The sequence below is a fragment of the Delphinapterus leucas genome, chromosome 14, assembly GCF_059928025.1.
Source record: "Delphinapterus leucas isolate spDelLeu-1000000601 "Yukka" chromosome 14, BTC_Dleu_Yukka2, whole genome shotgun sequence".
Lineage (NCBI taxonomy): Eukaryota > Metazoa > Chordata > Mammalia > Artiodactyla > Monodontidae > Delphinapterus > Delphinapterus leucas.
Genome location: NC_143142.1, coordinates 22,501,630 through 22,525,922, shown reverse-complemented (window position 1 = coordinate 22,525,922; position 24,293 = coordinate 22,501,630). Strand labels below are relative to the sequence as shown.

Below are 24,293 nucleotides of genomic sequence, written 5' to 3'. Positions count from 1 at the left end.
ACATCCTATGTGCCCAGCAATATTAGACACTGAGGATGTGAAATTCTGGAAGAATGTTCCCTGCCGAAGACTCAAGTAACGACCCAGGTTGGAAAAAGCTTTAAAGAACAAGGGAGAATTAGTTAAAGGAGAAAAGGAAATAAGTCTAAAAACAGACAAACGTCATGTTCTCTACAGGGAACTGCATGTCATCTGGCAGAGGTGAAACAGACAGCCTGAACTCAGTGGGCCTGGTGGGGATGGACCAGGACTCTCCATATACCCAGAGGCAGAGGAATGATGGGATCAGACCTGCATTCTAGAATGTGCACTAACAACAGGTTGGAGGAAAGGAGACTGGAATCAAGAGGGGCAGAAGGGAGGCCAACTCCCACCTTGATGACGGCAGTGCGAAGGAGAGAAAGCCTGAGAACTAGAAAAGCATCAAGAGAAACACCTGAATTCCTGGCTTGAGCATCAGGTGGTTCCAGTAGAGGAGGGATGGAAGACAAGAGAAGCAGGAGCAGCAAGTTTTGAGGGAAATGGATGAGTAATTAAGTTCTAGACAAAGTAAGATAGGGTGCCTGAGGAAACCAAGTAGAGATGTCCTAAATACACCTGATTTTAAGTCTTAGCTCTATTTACAAAATAAAGTGTTCTAGTTTTTAGTTATTAAGTTTTTCTCTTGGGCTAAATCTAACCTCCAATGTGTTGTTACCTACACGAGGGTGCACTTTTCAACGTGCCTTCCCCAAATGTATGAGGCTTGCTTCGTCTTCCTAATTTGGGTTTCTACTTCTTCACAAACAAGAACCACCGGTCACAGTTACTCCTGGTGGTTCTTGGGAAACCCTGAGGATGGGAGGTCTTGGGTTGCAATGGGGCTTCCTTGGTGCTGCTGACTCGCAAGAGCATGAGCGCAGCCACCTCCAGTTCTATCACTGGCCCACTGCGCTGTGCTGATGTGGGAGGGTGATGTGACCACCTAAGCATCTCCCTAGGTCGTAGGCACCTCAGCACAAGAGCAACGCCGGTCATCTCTCTACTCCCCACGGCACCCGCCGAGTGTGCACACACAAGACGTGGCAAACGATGGCTGTGTGACAGAACAGACTTGACCACTTCAAAACCCGAGGCTCAAAAGTGTAAAGCAAAATGAACCCCCATTCGTCCACTCCTTCGACAAACATTTAGTGAACACACGCTGTGTCCGAGCACCAGCCGAGGTGCAGGGGATAAATGGGGGACAGAAGACAACAGGCCCAGGGTGTGAACCTGTCAGAAACAGATAATCATTCCCCTCGCCCCACACACAAATCAACTCCGGGTGTGGTGGTCAGCACTATAGCACCCAGTGCCACAACAGGGACATCAGGGACTGGAGGGACCCTCTATCTTGAACGGGTGGGCAATGGCATCTGAACTGGTGGGAAAGAGAAGCCAAGACCAGCCTTGGGGAAGGAAGAGAGAGCAGGCAAGTGTGTTACAGGCAGAGGGAAGAGCATATGCGAAGGTCTAGAGGTCTAGATGGTTCTTGTAGGAAATGACAGTATTGTAGTTCAGTTTGGCTGGAGAACAGAGGCTGGGGAACACTTGCTATACTTTCAACTACCATCTACAATCAATTCTTGGGAATTCTCTGGCAGTCCAGTGGTTAGGACTCCACGCTTCCACTGCAGGGGGCACGGTTGGGGAACTAAGATCCCGAAAGCCATATGGCATGGCCAAAAAAAATAAAAAATAAAACCAATTCTTTGTCTCCTAACTCTGACCTGTCGTGTGAACCACAGAAAGCTGTCTGAGTGGCTGTTTTCTCCTTTTTCCCTAGGATGGAACATAACTTGTACCATTCTAGATGTACAGGAGAGAAGCTAAATCATTACATAAGATGGATGCTTCCAAAGATTAGGGCTTAATTCCTTCCAGGAACCAGTCTAAAAGGCAGAGAGAAACAGTGGTTATCTAACATCATCGGTATGAATCTCAGTGCTGCCGCTGTGTGACCTTGGGCAACTTATTGAACTTCCTTGTGCTTTGCAACAGGGATAATAAACAGAACCTGTTTTAGCAGATTGATCTCAGGATTAAGTGCACTGATACATTTGAAAAGCCTAAGAAGGTGCCACAGTAAATACTCAATAAAAGGTGGTGATTACTCATTCTAACCCCGCCTCTTCTTATATTCTCAAGGGGCATCGTTTAAAGCCTCCAGTTGTGTTCCACTCCACGCATGATGGACGGCAGATCAGAAAGGGCACCATCAATTCTCATCGTGCTAACCAAGCCATCACTCGCTTGACAAACATTTATTGAGCACCCACTACATCCTAGTCACTGCGCTCGGCCCCAGAGATGAATGATGAATCTGGGACAAGACGCTGTCCCTATTCACGGCTGATGGGGAAGACAGGTGAACGGATAAGGAAAGTGCAACCTGGCAAATGCTCACAGAACAGAGGACTGAGGGAACGCAGCTCGGGCCTGGGAGTCTGTGGGGTGAGTGGCTTCCCTGGGGAGATGCCGTCTGAGCTGGGTCTCAAAAGCCAGGCAGCAGCTGGTCCTCTGGTGAAGGGGCTGAAGGAAGAGAGGTCACTCCAGCCGGAGGGAACAGCATGTCTGTCGCTTGGGTCCAGGCTGTTGTCAAGTGAAGGAACGCTCTTTGCGTTCTTCTGGTATCTGACAAGCAGCGTGACTGTCCTATCTGCAGTACTGAATGTTCAGTGCAGTACTGTGTACATGGCTTCAGCCCCACGCGTGTGACAGCTCGCACCCACCACGGCCACTCAGGGCCTGGGTCGTTCAGTCCCTGCTCTGAGCGGCCAGGCCCCCCTGAACAATACCTGCCACGTCTCTAAGGAGCCACGACCAGTGGGATGAGTCTCGTGTTTCTTTTTTTATTAAAACATTTTCTCTTCTGATACCTGCTAGCACATAAGCCATTCAGGCTTTGCACTTATGCTACTTACAGGCCTTTTTGGAGGGTTTGTCATTTTTCCCAAACAGATTGCCAAAAAGAGAACAGTCCCTGGTGCTGATGAAATGTTCACCTGAACTCATCTCTTCCGCCCTGGGGCAAGTGTTCCACTGCTCCACATACCCCCTCACCCCCGACTCTGCTCAGCCCAGTGAAGGGAGGGAGGCGACGAGGCAGGGGCTCATCTTGCAGGCAGAAAAGGAGCGGTGGAGGGAGGGAGAAAGGAGATTGCAGGAAGGAGCCGGACTCCATGGCGTGTGGGCTCCAGCTCTGTGGGCCTCGGCCTCCAGATGCCCTTGAAGCTCAGGGCAAATGGCAGGGAGTCTGGGCGCACGGCGCGTCTTGCATCATGGCTGTGTTCTTGCATTACTTTAACGGGCTGCGGTGCTATTTCCCAGACCCATCCCATGCCTCTATCACAGATGGATGTGTATGAACTTTATAAACAGGACTAAGTGCTGTCAGCTTGTTATCTTTTGTAGGGGCTGGATTTATGAGCTTTACCCAGAGTGAAATGCTTGTCATTTATCAACCTCAAATGTTTTAAGGAAATAGCACTAAGCACTTAGGCTCTGCAGCAGGAAACGTAGCTGGAATGCAGCACTTTTCTGTTGTTGGAAGCAACTGGCACCAATAACCTACAGGACCAATCAGGGTCTATTAACCGGGGAAGCATTTTGAATAACGTCTGAGACATCTTCTTACAACAGGCCAGGTTTAGACTCACAACCCTAAAACTACCACTTGTTTTTTTGGCTTTGGCAGCCTTTGCATTGCATTTCTCGCACGGCTTTCTCTGGGCCGTGCAGAGAATCGAATGTGGCTGCCATGTGTGAAATGCCTGAGAATCAGAAGCCCCAGAGAAACTTCAGCTTTACAGAGAAGACTCAGACCTGGAGAAGCTAGCAGAGAAGTGACATCCCATTTCATAGATGTCGGGGGACAGGATTATCAGCCACACAAGAGATGCTATTTGACTGGCTGTCTACTCCACAGAAGAGGAAAGAGAACCGACGGACAGACCCGGCATTCACTTATCAGGGTTTCTTCTAATTAGTTCACAAGCTGCCCCAGCATTTTCTATAAAAACTATTGAAAGGTTAGCTCCCTTACAGACAGAGCAATAGAAGGGACCGTACCTCCCCGGGCTCAGGACACATGTAGCGTGTTTACCGTGATTTCGGGAACGCGAGAGCAAGGAGGGCTGTAATCTCCCCTCTCCACGTTCACCCCTAATTGACTTTTGCAGTCGTGGCTGCCCTACGAGAACTGATTTCAGAGAAGAGTTGAGAATTTAAGATGCTGATGTGCCTGATCCAAACCTAAATACAACTTTTATTGGTCTGTTTGGAAAAAACAGATGCCAAACACCTCCATTTACAAGATAAACACAATGGAAAGAGTTATAAAAGTGATTTTCCTGTGCAGCAGTGAATAATGAGTCCCATTAAAATCTATTCCAGTTAATCAAAGAGGATAAAAGAGTGCAGTAATGGGGGTGTAAAACCAACCCTCCCCAACTCATACCACGGAAGCAGGTTCTGTGTCTGCTGTCGTGGTTAAGGACACACACACACCACTCCTAATCAGCCATTATTTCTGAGGGAAAAGGAGACCCTCCAAATAGAAACAAGATTTTAGTCAAAAAAAGAGACTCGTCTCTTTGCTCTACCAATCACGACCCCCAAATCCCTTATCTCGATCTGCACAAAATCTCACAAACCTGAAACCTCCTTTTTGCAAAAACAAAACAAAACAAAACAACAAAAAAACTCAATTCCAATCTTGCCCTGTCAGTTTCTGCCATAATCAACCACAGCAAGTAATTTTCCTCTCCCAGCCCTCCAATCATCGCTGTTAGTATGCTGAATCTATTTAAATCATTGGTTTCAAGGCCCTCCACCAATTACTTCCTCTCTCCTCCAACCACCTGCTCTGCCTTGTTACAAGGCAGCCTCTGCCCTCCCTGGTCAGCAAACCTACATGCCTCTAGTTACCCACAACCAGACCTTTCTGAGATCCCTTCTTTATCTCACCACTGTCTCCCTCCCCCGCATACAATACCAGATATGTGAGTTAGTATGTACTTTACATACACGGAAAAATGAGGTGTCTGTCTCTGCCCAAGATTCCTGTCCTTCCTGCAATTCTGCAGATCATAAACTCCTTGAAGACAAGGGCTAACACACATACACACACACACACACACACACTCTCCCTGTCTCTCTCTCTCTCTCTCTCTCTCTAAGTCTCCCAGGACCCACACAAGTGCGGTATAATCTGTGGCCACTTCACAAATGCTTGTGGTTGGCTGACGATGCTGATGATAATGATGATGATACCTAAGCTGCGCCTTCTGAGTAGAACAGTCTTCTAGGTAATGATTGCAATGAAGCAAGAATTTATGACACTCCTCATTAAAATTCTAATTGCATAATTGGGCCTGAAGGTATATACCCGCCCCCTTTGGGGACACATACTGATCTCCACTCTCTAAAAATACCTTGGCAAGGAAATCTAAATCTCAAAACGCCAACCAAGAAAAATTTCCACAGAACAAGAGACCAGTAAGAAACAGATCACAGCGCCTCGGCAAGCCACAAAACGGAGGTTTTAAACTCTGAGAAGTCTTTCAAAACAAAATGAATTATAGATTTTTTGGAGGGAGAAAAGTTCTTATGTTTGCAGCTCCTGGCACATTGCCTGCTTTAGCGGAGACAGGTTCTAGCAGCGGCCGTGAGCCCAGAGAGGGGATCTACGTCCTAAACTCCCCCCTCCACCACGCACAACCTTGGGTGAGCCACACAGCTCAACTGCGCCTCAGTTTCTTCACCTGTCAATCAATTGTGCCCCCATGCAAGGCCCAAATTTTATAATGCTGTGAAAAAAGATGAGAGGCTTGAAGCTTTGAAAGTCAGCTGACAGATGACAAAGCAAAAAGAAACAATAGTTATATGCTATAAAAGCAATGCAATTCCTCCAAAGTAAAGAAGACAATCTCTATCTTTGGAATTTAACTCACAACATGAGGGCAATCATGGCCTTGTCAAATAGCTATAAAACACCCAAACCCACTGTGTTGGGAAAGTCGCTTAACCTCTCTGGGTCTCAGCTTCCACACTCATCAAGTGGGCTTTCAGGATTAATACCCTCTGAGTCTACGAGCTTGAGATGGTTTTGTATAAACCGTGGAGTATTTTTCACTGCTATAATCATTTTCTTTTAATCCTTTAACATCCCATTCTATATCTTAAAATCATTTGGGGGAATGTCAATGACCCTTAACACTTAATTTCTGTGTGCCTTCTACCTTCCCTTACTCAGGTACTGCCACTGCAATCATGTTCCTTACTACTAATAATCAGGAGTTGACTTACAATAATGAACTCTAATGCAACAAAAATGGTGATTGTCATGTTAATGAAAAATACAAGTTTTTTAGCACCAAGCATGCTGTTGATATTCAGCAATTACCAATGATTACAAATGTTTCCTACTACAGCATGGACTTGAGAATATGGGGAGGCGGAAGGGTAAGCTGTGACAAAGTGAGAGAGTGGCATGGCCATATATACACTACCAAATGTAAAATAGATAGCTAGTGGGAAGCAGCCGCATAGCACAGGGAGATCAGCTCGGTGCTTTGTGACCACCTAGAGGGGTGGGATAGGGAGGAGGGTGGGAGGGAGACGCAAGAGGGAAGAGATATGGGAACATATGTATATGTATAACTGATTCACTGTTATAAAGCAGAAACTAACACGCCATAGTAAAGCAATTATACTCCAATAAAGATGTTAAAAAAAATGTTTCAAACACTGAGAATAAGAATTCTGCGGAGAGCTATGAATAGGAAACAATAGTAAATTCAGTGCTGGCAGCACAAAGCTCAATTCCAAATGCCTAAACCTGAAGTAAAATGAACAGACTCTGAAACACCACCCATGACTAAGTGTTACCCAGTGGATTAACTCCTCCTGCCCTGGACTCTGTGAAAATTGTAATTTATATTTAAAAGTACTTCAAAAAAAGGAGAGGAAAAAGGCCAATTCCTTTAGAAATGATGTGCTCTGACCCCACCTAGTGGTGTCGGAGTGATTCCTGAACTAGGACAAGTGCCTCAACTCAGCACAGGTGACTGAAGATTTCCCGAGGTCAGCACTGAATTGGTAATAAATTTTTGCTTGATAAAAATGTACTAAAGCGGGCTTCCCTGGTGGCGCAGTGGTTAAGAATCTGCCTGCCAATGCAGGAGACATGGGTTCGAGCCCTGGGCCTGGAAGATCCCACATGCCGCGGAGCAACGAAGCCCGTGAGCCACAACTACTGAGCCTGCGCTCTAGAACCTGCGCGCCACAACTACTGAAGCCTGTGCACCTAGAGCCTGCACTCCACAACAAGAGAAGCCACTGTAATGAGAAGCCTGCACGCCACAATGAAGAGTAGCCCCTGCTCGCCACAACTAGAGAAAGCCACGCACAGCAACGAAGACCCAACGCAGCCAAAAATTAAAAAAATTTTTTTAAAAAGTACTAAAACATGTGGACTTAGAATCTAAATCAGACAAAGCACAGACAGGAGGATGAAACACATCATCCTGTCACAAACCAGAGAAGCCTCGTCATCAGCTGGCTAAAATGATTACCAGCTCTGAGAAAACTCAATTCTGGGTTTTTAAGACCGCAAATGCTCTTTTAACTTCTGAAATTAAGAATAAACAAGCACCAAAAATGTTCTTGGAGAAGAATGCAAAACTAGCATGAATAATTGGAGAAGTCATCAAAAACAAAAGAGAAAAATTTCAAAATGACACATGGGGGACAAAGGAATCGAGAATAATGAAGCATGGCAGAAATCAGAAAAGAATCCTGCTATCACAGTGGACATCAAGCTAAATAGAGACCATTTATAGAGCACATTACAAAAAAGATCCTTAAATATATGGCATAAGGTAAAGCTCACTATATTTAGACTAATTGTGGAGTCTAGAGGGTCTATAATTACAAAGCCATGGATAACCTGAAGAAGATTCAAAGAAAATGAAGGAGATGATTAAAGGAGAAAATTTACAGTGCCTTTAGCATGAGACCTTTCCTCTTTATTCTCACACTCCCAACTCATGATACGAAGCTAATGTTTACCAAGTGCTTACTATGGTCGGGCCCTGGGCTAAGCGCCTGTAAAGGTCTACCTCGTTCATGCCTTGAAACAATCCTATAAGAAAATACTATTATTCTCATTTAGAATAATAGTATTTAGGTTTAGAGAGGTAAGTCTAAGATCCATCACGGAGACGGGGGCAGTGGTGTGTCTTCCTTCCACCTAAGCCAACTTACCCCATCAGGATGCTGGCTCTTTTCCCTAAGCAATATTTGTTCTGTCCTCTAGCAGATTTTCTCATACCTACGTGCTCAAACCCTGAAATGACTTCCTACCTAAGGAGGAAATATGAAACAGAAAGTTGCACAACGAGCTTCTTCTGCCCAGATCACCTAAAATAGGATGCGAAGCTGAGAGCCTTTGAAATCAAGTTCTTCCCCCTGTTTTACAGTGGAAGAACTGAGGCCTGGGAGAAAAAAGAGATTTGCCCAAGGTCACAGAAGAGCTCCACGGAGAAGCCAGGGTTCAAACACCAGTTTGAACTCCCTCCTGGAGTTTACATCCTGGAAGGGAATCATTTGCCTCGATTTTGGGGTGTCTAGGATTTAACATCTTACTGAAATCACCAGAGTTGTTCTGCCTTCTCTTTTTGAAAGTTCCGCCCGTTATGGACCACTGTATGTCCACTTGTATGCTGGAATGATCTATAATGTTGGTATTTAATCCAATCATAATTGTGCTTGGGTATGTGAAAATGATTGGGATGCCAACAAACAGGAGAAGGAGGCTTTGGTTTTGATATAAGATGGTATTAGGATCTCTCACAACTCAAGTTCGAGAAATTTTTCATATTTGGCTCTTCTTACTGATAGATTGAATTATCAGAGTAAAATTCCTACCTAGAAAAGAAGTAACAAAACCGTTTAGCCTCCTGGCAAATTACATTCAGCACCCACTTTCTCAAAATGACAACTATCAAATCTTTCAAGTGGAAAAATCCTCCACAGCATCAAGCCAATTATGCAATGCAGTAAGTGGTGCAAGAAAGAGATGTTTCCCCCTATCTCTGCAGCAAAAAAGTCTGGAATGATTAGCATCATTACCATGATTCGTATGTTAACTACCACTGGTTCTGAAATTGAGTAATTCTTAGAAAGTCACCTACATTTGACCTCAATAAAACCAAGAATTCCTCAAGTACCATCTCTCTTTTTTTCAAAATGCATCTTTGCATTAGCATCTTCTTGCATTAGCATCTTCTCGCATTAGCATCTTGCTCAGTTAATGTACAACATAAAAATAGAGCAGGAGAGCAAGACTAGTGGCTTCTTAGAGTTCTCTCCATCATCATAAATCAAACTACCATTACTTTCGACAGAATATTTGAACATGGTTTACAAACAGGTATTTTCACTGGAAATTTGAGGTTTGATGAGATACAATGGCTGGACAAATCACAACAGGGCAGTCAGTGCCCATGGTGACCCAAGCCTCCTGCTTTAGGCTGACTATAGCCCCTTCCTTTCTGCCCAGCACTAAGCATTCCATGAGTCCTTAGAACAACCTTGCAGGGTCAGTAATAGTAGTTCCATTTTACTGATGTGCATACTGAGGTTCAGAGAGCTTGAGTATCTTATCCAAGCTTTAAGTAGTTTAGCTGGAATTCAAGCCCAGGTCTGTCTTATTTCAAAGCCTGTGCACTTTCTACTACTACCTTTTTTATTTTTATAAATTTATTTATTTTATTTTTGGCTGCGTTGGGTCATCGTTTCTGCGCGCGGGCTTTCTCTAGTTGCACTGAGCGGGGGCTACTCTTTGTTGCGGTGCGCGGGCTTCTCATCACAGTGGCTTCTCTGGTTGTGGAGCATGGGCTCTAGGCATGCGGGCTTCAGTAGTTGTGGCACGCGGGCTCAGTAGCTGTGGCTTGCAGGCTCTAGAGCGCAGGCTCAGTACTTGTGGCTCACGGGCTTAGTTGCTCCGCGGCATGTGGAATCTTCCCGGACCAGGGCTCGAACCCGTGTCCCCTGCATTGGCATGCGGATTCTTAATCACTGTGCCACCAGGGAGGCCCTCTACTACTACTTTTAACTACTACTAATGCTTTGCTACTTTAGTGTGGTCCCTGGACAAGTAGCATTGGCATCACTCGAGAATTTGTTAGAAATGCAGAATTTTCAGTCAACCGCAGAACTACAGAATCAGAATCTGCATTTTACCAAGATCTTCAGGTCATTTATGTGTACATTAAAGCTTGACAGGCTGTACGTTGTAACAGTCTGTCTCTCTGAATATCACTACTATTATTCCTTCCACTGGCTCTCAATGTGGTGGAGGATAGGGTGGAGGGAAGAGGAGGGTGTTTTGCCTTCAGGGACAGTTGACGGTGTCTGAAGACATTTTTCAGTTGTCACAACTGGGGCAAGATAGGAGATGCTCCTGTAATCTAATGGGTGGAGGCCAGAGATGCTGCTACACATCCTACAGTTCACAGGACAGTCCCCACCACAAAGAACCCTCCAGCCAAAATGTCAATAGTGCCAAGGTTGAGAAATCCCGACATTGCTGATAATAGTGTCCATCCTCTTTGGGTCTGGGGTCTGTTTAAAGAAGAAAAACTAAGAGTTTTTCATTGCAAAATTATGGCCGAACAATGTCACAAAAAATTCCTTTCCCTGTGGGTCAGTCTCTCACAACATGTATCAAATAGTAACTTTGATCAGGGGTCAGTAAACTGTGGTCCACAAGACAAGTCCAACCCACTGCAGTTTGAGAACTAAGAATGAGTTTTACATTTTTAAATGATTGAAGAAAACTTTTTTAAGTTTAAAAAATTTTTTATTTTATTTTATTCTTTGGCCATGCTGTGTGGCTTGTGGGATTGTAGTTCCCCGACCAGGGATTGAACCCGGGCCCTCGGCAGTGAAAGCGTGGAGTCCTAACCACTGGACTGCCAGGGAATTCCCCCCCCCCGCAAAAAATTTTAATAACATTTCCTCACTTGTGAAAATTACATGAAATTCAAATTTCAATGTCCATAAAGAAAGTTTTATTGGAACAAAGTCATGTCTATTATTGTTTACTTTTATCAAAGTCTGCTTTTTAAAAAACAGCTCTACTGAGATATAATTCACATACCTTAAAATTCACCTATTTAAAGTGTACAGGTAAATGGTTTTTAGCATAGTCACCGAGTTGTGCAGCCATCAGAGTCAAGTTTAGAACATTTTCATCACCTTAAAAAGAAACCTCGTACTCTTTAGCTATAGTGCCCCATCCCCGCACCTAATTTCCCAGCCCTAAGCAATCACAAATCTACTTTCATTATAGATATCCCTATAATAGACTTGTATATGAATGGAATCGTATAATATATGATCTTCTGTGACTTGCTTCTTCCACTTATAATGTTTTCAAGGTTCATCCATGTTGTAGCATGTATTGTTACCTCCTTCCTTTTTATTGCTAAATAATATCTCATTGTACATACAGACCACATTTCGTTTATCCATTCATCATCTGATGGACATCTGGGTTGTTCCACCTTTTGGCTTTTACGAATAATGCTGCTATAAACATTCACGTACAAGCTTCTCTATAGACATGTTTTCACTTTTGAGTAGACACCTACAAGTAAAATTGCTGGACCATATGGTAACTCTATGTTCAACTGTTTAAGGAACTGCCAGACTCTTCCAAAGTCGCTGCACCATTTTACATCACCACCAGCGGTATATGAGGATTCCAATTTTTTCATATTCTCACCAACACTTGTTACTATATGTCTTTTTTCTTTTTTAAATTTATTTAATTTATTTACTTTTGGCTGCATTGGGTCTTCGTTGCTGCTCACGGGCTTTCTCTAGTTGCGGTGAGTGGGGGCTACTCTTCGTTGCGGTGTGCCGGCTTCTCATTGCGGTGGCTTCTCTTGTTGCAGAGTGTGGGCTCTAGGTGCACGGGCTTCAGTACTTGTAGCACGTGGGCTCAGTAGTTGTGGCTTGCGGGCTCTAGAGCAAAGCCTCCATAGGTGTGGCACATGGGCTTAGTCGCTCAACGGCATGTGGGATCTTACCGGACCAGGGTTCGAACCTGTGTCACCTGCACTGGCAGGCAAATTCTTAACCACTGCGCCACCAGGGAAGTCCCTATATGTCTTTTTGATTCTAGTCATACAACTGGTTGGCTCTCATTATGGTAAAATGGTATTTCCAATATATTTTAAATGATGAAAGGGAAGAACCTACAACCAAGATTACTCTACCTGGCAAGGATCTCGTTCAGATTTGATGGGGAAATCAAAAGCTTTACAGACAAGCAAAAGCTAAGAGAATTCAATACCACCAAACCAGCTCTACAACAAATGCTAAAGGAACTTCTCTAAGTGGGAAACACAAGAGAAGAAAAGGGCCTACAAAAACAAACCCATAACAATTAAGAAAATGGTAATAGGGACATACATATCAATAATTACCTTAAACGTGACTGGATTAAATGCTCCAATCAAGAGACACAGGCTCGCTGAATGGATACAAAAACAAGACTCATATATATACTGTCTACAAGAGACTCACTTCAGACCTAGGGACACATACAGACTGAAAGGGAGGAGATGGAAAAAGATATTCCATGCAAATGGAAATCAAAAGAAAGCTGGAGTAGCAATACTCATATCAGATAAAATAGACTTTAAAATAAAGAATGTTACAAGAGACAAGGAAGGACACTACATAATGATCAAGGGATCAATCCAAGAAGAAGATATAACAATTACAAATATATATGCACCCAACATAGGAGCACCTCAATACATAAGGCAACTACTAACAGCTATAAAAGAGGAAATCGACAGTAACACAATAATAGTGGGAGACTTTAACACCTCACTTACACCAATGGACAGATCACCCAGACAGAAAAGTAATAAGGAAACACAAGCTTTAAATAATACATTAAACAAGATGGACTTAACTGATATTTATAGGACATTCCATCCAAAGCCAGCAGATTACACTTCTGTCTCAAGTGCTCATGGAACATTCTCCAAGATGGATCACACCCTGAATCACAAATCAAGCCTTGGTAAATTTAAGAAAACTGAAATCATATCAAGTATCTTTTCCGACCACAACGCTATGAGACTAGATATCAATTACAGGAAAAAATCTGTAAAAACTACAAACACATGGAGGCTAAACAATACACTACTAAATAACCAAGAGATCACTGAAGAAATCAAAGAGGAAATCAAAAAATACTTAGAAACAAATGACAATAAAAACACAACGACCTGGACTTCCCTGGTGGCACAGTGGTTAAAAATCCACCTGCCAATGCAGGGGACACGGGTTCGAGCCTTGGTCCGGGAAGATCCCTCATGCCGTGGAGCAACTAAGCCTGTATGCCACAACTACTGAGTCCGGGCTCTAGAGACTGCGAGCCACAACAACTGAAGCCCGCGTGCCTAGAGCCCATTCTCCACAACAAGAGACGTCATTTCAGTGAGAAGCCCGTGCACCAAAATGAAGAGTAGCCCCCACTCACCACAACTAGAGAAAGCCCGCGCACTGCAACGAAGACCCAACACAGACAAAATAAATAACTAAATAAACAAATTTAAAAACAAACAAACAAACACGAAGACCCAAAACCTATGGCATGCAGCAAAAGCAGTTCTAAGAGGGAAGTTTAGAGCAATACAAGAAACAAAAACCTTACACCTAAAGCAATTAGAGAAAGAAGAACAAAAAAAACCCAAAGTTAGCAGAAGGAAAGAAATCATAAAGATCAGATCAGAAATAAATGAAAAAGAAATGAAGGAAACAATAGCAAAGATCAATAAAACTAAAAGCTGGTTCTTTGAGAAGATAAACAAAATTGATAGACCATTAGCCAGATTCATCAAGAAAAAAAGCGAGAAGACTCAAATCAATAGAATTAGAAATGAAAAAGGAGAAGTAACAACTGACACTGCAGAAATACAAAGGATCATGAGAGATTCCTACAGCAACTATATGCCAATAAAATGGACAACCTGGAAGAAACGGACAAATTCTTAGAAAAGCACAACCTTCTGAGACTTAACGAGGAAGAAATAGAAAATATAAACACCCAATCACAAGCACTGAAATTGAAACTGTGATTAAAAATCTTCCAACAAACAAAAGCCCAGGACCAGATGGCTTCATAGGCTAATTCTATCAAACATTTAGAGAAGAGCTAAAACCTATCCTTCTCAAACTCTTCCAAAATATAGCAGAGGCAGGAACACTCCCAAACTCATTCTACGAGGCCACCATCACCCTGATACCAAAATCAGACAAAGATGCCGCAAAAAAAGAAAAGTACAGGCCAATATCACTGATGAACATAGATGTAAAAATCCTCAACAAAATACTAGCAAACAGAATCCAACAGCACATTAAAAGGATCATACAACATGATCAAGTGGGGTTTATTCCTGGAATGCAAGGACTCTTCAACATAAGCAAATCAATCAATGTGAAAAACCATATTAACAAATTGAAGGAGAAAAACCATATGATCATCTCAAAGATGCAGAAAAAGCTTTCAACAAAATTCAACACCCATTTATGATAAAAACCCTCCAGAAAGTAGGCATAGAGGGAACTTACCTCAACATAATGAAGGCCATATATGACAAACCCACAGCCAATATCGTTCCCAATGGTGAAAAACTGAAACCATTTCCTCTAAGATCAGGAACAAGACAAGGCTGCCGACTCTCACCACTATTATTCAACATAGTTTTGGAAGTTTTAGCCACAGCAATCAGAGAAGAAAAGGAAATAAAAGGAATCCAAATCGGAAAAGAAGTAAAACAGTCACTGTTTGCAGATGACATGATACTATACATAGAGAATCCTAAAGATACTACCAGAAAACTACTAGAGCTAATCAATGAATTTGGTAGAGTGGCAGGATACAAAATTAATGCACAGAAATCTCTTGCATTCCTATACACTAATGATGAAAAATCTGAAAGAGAAATTAAGTAAACACTCCAATTTACCACTGCAACAAAAAGAATAAAATACCTAGGAATGAACCTACCTAAGGAGACAAAAGACCTGTATGCAGAAAACTATAGGACACTGATGAAAGAAATTAAAGATGATACAAACAGATGGAGAGATATACCATGCTCTTGGATTGGAAGAATGAACATTGTGAAAATGACTCTACTACCCAAAGCAATCTACAGATTCAATGCAAGCCCTATCAAACTACCACTGGCATTTTTCACAGAACTAGAACAAAAAATTTCACAATTTGTATGGAAACACAAACGATCCCAAATAGCCAAAGCAATCTTGAGAAAGAAAAACGGAGCTGGAGGAATCAGACTCCCTGACTTCAGACTATACTACAAAGCTACAGTAATCAAGACAACATGGTCCTGGCACAAAAACAGAAATATAGATCAATGGAACAGGATAGAAAGCCCAGAGATAAACCCATGCACATATGGTCACCTTATCTTTGATAAAGGAGGCAAGAATATACAATGGAGAAAAGACAGTGTCTTCAATAAGTGGTGCTGGGAAAACTGGACAGCTACATGTAAAAGAATGAAATTAGAACACTCCCTAACACCATACACAAAAATAAACTCAAAATGGATTAATGACCTAAATGTAAGGCCAGACAGTATAAAACTCTTAGAGGAAAACATAGGAAGAACATTCCATGACATAAGTCATGGCAAGATCCTTTTTGACCCACCCCCTAGAGAAATGGAAATAAAACCAAAAATAAACAAATGGGACCTAATGAAACTTAAAAGCTTTTGCACAGCAAAGGAAAACATAAATAGGACGAAAAGACAACCCTCAGAATGGTAGAAAATATTTGCAAATGAAGCAACTGACAAAGGATTAAACTCCAAGCAGCTCATGCAGCTCAATATGAAAAAAGCAAACAACCCAATCCAAAAATGGGCAGAGGACCTAAATTGACATTTCTCCAAAAAAGATATACAGATTGCCAACAAACACATGAAAGCATGCTCAACAACACTAATCATTAGAGAAATGCAAATCAAAACTACAATAAGGTATCACCTCACACCAGTTAGAATGGCCATAATCAAAAAATCTACAAACAATAAATGCTAGAGAGGGTGTGGAGAAAAGGGAACCCTCTTGCACTGTTGGTGGGAATGTAAATTGATACAGCCACTATGGAGAACAGTATGGAGGTTCCTTAAAAAACTACAAATAGGAGCTTCCCTGGTGGCGCAGTGGTTGAGAGTCCGCCTGCCGGTGCAGGGGACGCGGGTTCGTGCCCCGGTCCGGGAAGATCCCACATGCCGCGGAGCGGCTGGGCCCGTGAGCCATGGCCGCTGACCCTGTGCGTCCAGAGCCTGTGCTCCGCAGCGGGAGAGGCCGCGCAGTGAGAGGCCCGCGTACCACAAAAAATAAATAAATAAATAAAAAACTACAAATAGAACTACCATATGACCCAGCAATCCCACTTCTGGGCATATAACCTGAGAAAACCATAATTCAAAAAGAGTTATATACCACAGTGTTCACTGCAGCTCTATTTACAATAGCCAGGACATGGAAGCCACCTAAGTATCCATCGACAGATGAATGGATAAAGAAGATGTGGCACATGTATACAATGGAATATTACTCAGCCATAAAAAGAAGTGAAACTGAGTTATTTGTAGCAAGGTGGATGGACCTAGAGACTGTCAAACAGAGTGAAGTAAGTCAGAAAGAGAAAAACAAATACCATATGCTAACACATATATATGGAATCTAAAAAGAAAAGGTTCTGAAGAACCTAGTGGCAGGACAGGAATAAAGATTCAGATGTAGGGCTTCCCTGGTGGCGCAGTGGTTGACAGTCCGCCTGCCAAAGCAGGGGACACGGGTTTGTGCCCCCGTCTGGGAAGATCCCACATGCTGCGGAGCGGCTGGGCCCGTGAGCCATGGCCGCTGAGCCTGTGCGTCCGGAGCCTGTGCTCCGCAACAGGAGAGGACACAACAGTGAGAGGCCCGCGTACCGCAAAAAAAAAAAAAAAAAAAAAAAAAAAAAAGATGCAGATGTAGAGAATGGCCTTGAGGACACGGGGAGGGGGAAGGGTAAGCTGGGACGAAGTGAGAGAGTGGCATGGACATATATACACTACCAAATGTAAAATAGATAGCTAGTGAGAAGAGTGCTTTGTGTCCACCTAAAGGGATGGGATAGGGAGGGTGGGAGGGGGATGCAAGAGGGAGGAGATATGGGGATGTATGTATATGTATAGCTGATTCACTGTGTTATACAGCAGAAACTAACACACCATTGTAAAGCAATTATACTCCAATAAAGATGTTAAATAATTTAAATATCTGTATACAAGATAATATTATGTGTAAACAGACGTAGGTTTACTTCTTCCTTTCCAATATAGATGCCTTTTATTTCATGTCTTGCCTAATTGTCCTGGCTAGAACCAGCAGTACAATGTTGAATAGAGGTGGTGAGAGGGGACATCCTTGTCTTATTCCTGATCTTAAAGAGTAAACATCCAGACTTTCACCATTAAGTGTGATATTGGGCTGTTCCCTTCTATTCCTATTTTGTTGGGTGCTTTTATTATGAAATGCTGTTGCACTTTGTCAAGTGCTTTTTCTGCATCTATTGAGATAATCCTGTAATTTCTGCTTTTTGTTCTATTGATATTATATATTACATTAATTGATTTTTGGATGTTAAACCAACCTTGCATTTCTGGGATAAATCTCACTTGGTTATGGAGTATAGTTTTTTTAATATGTTGCTGGATTCCTAATATTTTTGTTAAGGATTGTGGCTTCCATACTCATAAGAGATATTGATCTCTAGTTTTATTGTGTTATCTTTGTCTTGTTTCAGTATCAGGATAATGATGGTCTCATAAAATGAGCTGGGATGTGGTCCCTCCTCTTCTAGTTTTTTGGAAACGTTTGTGAAGAATTGGTATTTATTGATCTTGAAATGTTTGGTAGAATTCAGTGGTGAAGCCACCTGGGCCACTAGTGGGTAGCACATGGGTTTTTTACTGTGAGTAGTATTTTTATTGCTAATTTACTCTTTCAGTTGTTATAGGTCTATTCAGATTATCTTTCTTCTTGAGTCACTTTTGGTAGCTGGTTTCATTTTAGGAATTTGTCCACTTCATTTCTCTAATTATTTGGGATACAACTTCCATTTTATTTTTTGTTTTCTATGTTTTTCTTGTTTTTTTTAATTCTCTATTCCTCCTTTACTACTTGATTTGCATTAAGTGAATAGTTTCTAATGAAGCATTTAAATTTCTTTAATAATTTGTCCACTATTTATTTATTTATTTTTCCACTGTATTTTTAAAGATTTTTTTTTAAGTGGTTATTCTAGGGTTTAACCACATAATCCTGACTTATCAGAATCAGCTTCAGAGGGACTTCCCTGGCGGTCCAGTGGTTAAGACTTCGCCTTCCCATGCAGGTTCAACCCCTGGTTGGGGAGCTAAGATCCCACACGCCTTGGGGCCAAAAAACAGAAGCAAAATTGTAACAAACTCAATAAAAACTTTAAAAATGGTTCACATCAAAAAATATATATATTGGACTTCCCTGGTGGCGCAGTGGTTAAGAATCCGCCTGCCAATGCAGGGGACACGGGTTCAAGCCCTGGTCCCGGAAGATCCCACATGCCGTGGAGCAACTAAGCCCATGCACCACAACTACTGAGCCTGTGCTCTAGAGCCCGCAAGCCACAACTACTGAGCCCACGTGCCGCAACTACTGAAGCCTGCATGCCTAGATCCCGTGCTCCACAACAACAGAAGCCACTGCAATGAGAAGCCCGCGCACCTTAACAAAGAGTAGCCCCAGCTCACTGCAAGTAGAGAAAGCCCACGCACAGCAATGAAAATCAAATGCAGCCAAAAAGTAAATAATTAAACAAATTTTTAAAAAATATATATATATTAAAAAAAAAGAATCAGCTTCAGATTTATACTAGCTTAACTGCAGCGATTATATAGAAATGTTATTCTACATAGTTCTGTTCCCTTCCCCCTTTTTTATAGTATTATAATTATTGTATACTATATCTATTAAAGTTACAAACCCAGCAATACATTGTTGTAGTTATTACTTTACCATCTGTAATCATTTCCTTAGCCTATTACAGCTTGGTTTTCACCCACCTCCTTTGTACTGTAATTGGCACACCTATTAAACATATATTACATTTCCATGTTATAGGCCCAACAATATAGTATATACAAATATTATTGTATATTATATACAAATTATTTTATATAATTGCATTTAAAATCAGTTAAAAGGAGGAAAATATACATTTATACTGTCTTTTATAATTATGTTATTACATTTACTGGTGCTCTTTGATTTTTTCACGTGGATTTGAATTACTATCTGGGGTCACTTGCTTTAGGCCTAAAAAGATTCCTTTAATATTTCTTGTAAGATGGGTCTTTAAACAACAAAGTCTCTGCTTTTGTTTATCTGGGAAATTCTTTATTTAACTTTGTTTTTGAAATGTCCTTTTCATTTATATCCAGCTATGTTGGAGATAGGTTTCCTAGTTGACAAGTTTTTTCTTTGAGCACTTTGAATGTTATCCCACTGCCTCTGGCCTCCACAGCTTCTGCTGAGAAGTTAGCTGTTAATCTTATTGGGGTTCCCTTATAAGTGTCAAATCATTTTTCTCTTGTTGCTTTCCAGATTTTCTCCCTGTCTGACTTTCAGCATTTTTACCATGATGTGTCTGTGAATCTCTTTGTGTTTATCCTCCCTGGAGTTCATTGAGCTTCCTGAATATACAGGTTATTGTTTTTCAATTAATTTAGGAAGTTTCAGCCAATTTTTTTGGAATATTTTTTCTCTCTCCTCTCCTCTGGTAGTCCCATTACACATGTTGGTGCACTGAATGATCCTCACATTTCTCTGAGGCTCTGTACATTTTTCTTCATTCTTTTTCTCTCTACTCTTCACCTTACATAATCTCTATCAATCTATCTTCAAGTATACTAATTATTTCTTCTGCCTGTTGGAATCTACCTTGAGCCCCTCTAGTGAATTTTTTATTTCAGTCATTGTATTTTCTAATTCCAGAATTTTTTTTAATTAATTAATTTAATTTATTTTATTATTTTGGCTGCGTTGGGTCTTTGTTGCTGTACACGGGCTTTCTCTGGTTGTGGTGAGCGGGGGCTACTCTTTGTTGTGGTGTGCAGGCTTCTCATTGCAGTGGCTCCTCTTGTTGCAGAGCACGGGCTCTAGGCACCCGGGCTTCAGGAGTTGTGGCACACGGGCTTAGTTGCTCCACAGCATGTGGGATCTTCCCAGACCAGGGCTCGAACCCGTGGATTTTAATTTGGTTGTTTTTATAATTCATATCGCTTTACTGATACTATCTAGTTGATGCAAAAATGTCATTATACCTTCCTTCTTAATCATGCTTTCTTTTAGTTCTGTGAACATATTTACAGCAACTCTAGGGAGTGGTTCCCCCCAACCCAACCGGGCTGGTTACTGTTATTTGCTTGTTTATTTGTTTAGTGACTGGCTGGACTGTTTTAGTGAACTCTATTTCCCCTGTCACAGTGTTAAGGCCTATGATGTTGCTCCTCAGGAAGACATATCTTTGGATTTGCCCAAAGTCACCCAAGATGACAGTGGTCTTAGTAGGACTCTCCCTCTCTTTCCCTGGTCACACCCAACTGTTAAACTCCACTAATTGTGGTATATTATTCTATTATTTTCAATAATGCCCTGGGGCATAACTTGTTCTATAAAGTAATCCAATCAAAAGGTGGCTCTTTTGAGATTAGTGTTTGATATTTGTCCTGACCCCAGGAGGGCTCTTCCCAGCTGTCTTATTCTCTCCTGCAAACTAGCTGGCTTACAGTCTAGGCTGTATCTTTATTAAATCCACAAATCTCCTCCCAATTGCCTTTCACTAAAACCTCCACAGTTCTTGAAAGCACCCTTAGGCATAAATTTCTCCACACTCTACTGCAAATGAAGTCACTACTTTCTGGGAAGAGATTATGAGCCTGCTTCTCCCTCCAGGCAAAATCTCTGAGCTCTTGATAGAAGTGGGGAGGGGGAGACACACTAGCCTGAGGTCTTCTCAGTTTGCCTCTCCTGGCTGGTACCACCATCTCACAAACCGAGGATGGGGATAGAGCAAATGGGACCCCAGTACTCTCGGTGGGCCATGCCCAGAGTACAGCTTCCATTCCATAAGTAGGAGCTGGGTGAAGGAAGGAAGCCCCATCTTTCAGCTTCACTCAACCAGGATTTAGCCTCAGCAGCAAGTAGCCTTGGGCAGGAGAAGCCCTAAAGTCATGCTCCTCCTGGGAAGAAAGCTGTCTGACTGGGAGCTAGGGGGAGAGGGAGCCTAGTGTACTGGGTTGCAGCCGTTGTTGAGAGCTGGGAGCAGGGACGGTAGTAGTGGTCTTCCTTCAAATACCACAAACTCTCGCGACTTCCCTGGCAGTCCAGTGGTTAAGACTCCATGCTTAAACTGTAGGGGCGTGGGTTCGATCCCCGGTCAGGGAACTAAGATCCCTTATGCCTCTCGGCCAAAACAAAAACAAATACCACAAACTCTTGCCTTTCTTACTGAATTTTCATAGATTTTCTTGAGTAGCTGTTTCTTCACTTGATGTTTGCCCTTAGGACAATTTCCAGAGGGTTTAAATTGGTTTTTTTTTTTAATGTTTTACCAGTTTACAGGGAACCAGGTCAGTGGAGTTCCTCACCCTGTCATGCTGGAAGTTGATCCTGTCTAAGGTTGCTTTTGTGCTACCATGGTAGAGCTGAGTTGAGTAGTTGCAACTGAGACCCTAAAGCCGGCAAAGCTGAACATATTTACTATGTGGGCCTTTACAGAAAAAGTTTGCCAACCCCTGACTTAGGTTACTGCTGCCAATGCTGCTAGTCCACAGGCCACACTTTGAGTAGCAAGGACTTAAACTACTTGAGAGGCAGTACTGTATTGGCTAAGGTCTTGAATCAAAACCCCCCTTCGCCATTTACTAGATATATGGTTTGGGGTATCTACCTCACTGAGTTGTTTTGAGAATTAAGTGTATGAATATCTGGCATTTAGGAAGTATTCAATAAATGATAACTGTTACCATCATGATAGAAACTGTATGGAAAGTTTAAGACACCGTCTCTTTCCTCAAAGTTTTGTTTTGTTTTTTTCCCAGAAAATTTAAGCTGTGAAAAAGGGAAACAAGCACTATAGACTTTCCAATAAAACGAGAGGCAACTTATAATATCTGGGGTACATAATATTATCTAATAAAGTTTAAACTCTATAGAGCTGGAGCTTAAGCGTGACACTGAAAACTAGAATTCGCTACCACGAATGCTTTCAGACTCTTGCAGTAACAATGAATGAAAACCTTCAGGAAGTGCTTCCAAACCCGAAAACCCCATTGAAAAAAAGCAGCGATTATCTTTAACATGAGGATTTGGGCCTAGATGGCCCCTTCCAGTTCTGGTTGACTCTATCTTTGCCCAGAGCTGATATAAACAGAATCCCGAAGCTTCCACTTCCACTGTCACCGCGGCAAGGGCGTCCGCGTCGGTGCCGGACCAGCACCCGGCCGGATCCCGCCGCGCTCCCCTTCGCCGCAGCCCGTTGCAGCCAGTTACCTCGCAATTGAACTCCATCTCCGCGTCCATGGTGACGATCCGCACTGTGAACGTCTTGGGCTGCTTCCTCTTGAGCGAGCTGAAGCTCATTCGGGAAGCGATGGCCCCGGCCATGGCGCGGGGCTCAGGTTCGGGACCCTCGCGCCCCGAGGCCTGCGCTCTGGACCTTTTAGCCTCCCTGAAGGAGCCTCACAGGCCTCAGGGCCACCATGGTGGCCGGCCGGCCGGCCCGGGAGCTGGCTGAGCGGCGCGGGCCCCCAGCGGCCAGCATGGACCGCGAGGACCCTGCCCCGGGAACCGAAACGGGAGTTGGCGGGCGAACCCTGACGGCCACGGGAAGGGATCGCGATCGGGGACCGACGGGGCGGGCACGGCCCGGCTCTCTGGGACTCGGGCCGGGGACGCTGGTGACGCCCGGGGACGGGGCCCCTGGACGCCGGAGGCCCAGACCCCGCGCGCTTCTCAGCCGCCGAGGGAGGTGTCGGGGCCGCGCTGCAAGCCGGGCACGCACGTGCGCGCGTGGCTGTCACCGTCTTCACTCCGCGTGCCCGCGGGAAGCGTCCCCTCCCCGCAGGCCCCGGCCAGCTCCCCGCCCCGCCCCGCCCTCGGGCCCCCGAGATCACTACACGCGGTGCAACCGAACTCGGCGGCTGCCGCCCCGACGCCGCGGTTGGCTGAGAACCCCGAGGGAGGGGGAACTTTCCCGCTCTGTCCCACCTTCTTCAACAAAACTTCACCAATTGGAAGTTCGGATCTAATTGGAGGCGCCGGCCTGGGCTCGGCGTTGAGTGGCTGAGGCGGCAGTCTCTCCGAATGCTTTTGTTCGCAGGGATAAGCCTACTCTAGCAAGACTGGTTGAGGTGGCGGAGCCCGGCTCGCCTTTCCCGGGAAAACACGTAGAGGCTCGTTCCGGGGCGAGAGAGACGGGTCACCCCTGGTACCGCGAGGGATTGCCCTTCGGACCAAGTCTGCGCCGCGTGTGGCCCCCCAGGGGATCGTGTTTCGGACATCAGGCGGATAGTCCTGTTTAGCACTTAATTAATTACATGTACTGACCTCTGTTTCTCAAACTTTCAAATCACTTGTGGAGGCCGTTTAGGTAGCCGGCACTTTCCCTCCAAGTCCTTCTTCTCTTTAGGAGAAATTCTTATTATTACCGAGGGAGAGGGTAATAATTGTTCCTACGTCATGGGCTTGTTGAGGACTATAAAGCTTTAGAACGGCGGCTGGTCATATTAGGTTGAATCCTATGAAATTGCTCTTTTTGTAGATTTTTTTTTTTTAATGAAAGTATTTTGGGGGAATTCCCTGGCGGTCCAGTGGTTAGGACTCCGCACTTTTACGGCGGAGGGCCCGGGTTCAATACCTGGTCGGGGAATTAAGATCCCGCAACCCACTGCCCGGACCAAAAAAAAAGCATTTTTCATTTTATACGGTGTGATTTCCAATTTATTTCAGATCATATACGTGTACTGTTTATTTTTTTAATGTCATCAAGGGTTAATATGGATGTGTGTGTGTGCATGTGTGCGTGTGTGTGTGTGTGTGTGTGTGTGAGGTGGGGA

At 43.5% G+C, this 24,293-nt stretch overlaps 1 protein-coding gene across 5 annotated transcripts in view; it reads right to left on the bottom strand.

Moving 5' to 3' along the window:
• The window catches only part of NF2 (NF2, moesin-ezrin-radixin like (MERLIN) tumor suppressor), a 78,247-nt gene extending 54,935 nt beyond the window's left edge, over nucleotides 1-23,312 (bottom strand). For 4 of the 5 annotated variants that reach the window (XM_022550748.3, XM_022550747.3, XM_089894668.1 and 1 more), the window contains exon 1: nucleotides 22,729-23,311. In XM_022550748.3, the coding sequence (XP_022406456.1) occupies nucleotides 22,729-22,842 (114 nt within the window). In that variant the 5' untranslated portion in view covers nucleotides 22,843-23,311. Of the gene's footprint in view, nucleotides 1-22,728 lie in introns of all 5 variants that reach the window. The other variant, XM_022550749.3, reaches the window with a different exon arrangement.
• Between the last annotated feature and the right edge of the window lie 981 nt (nucleotides 23,313-24,293).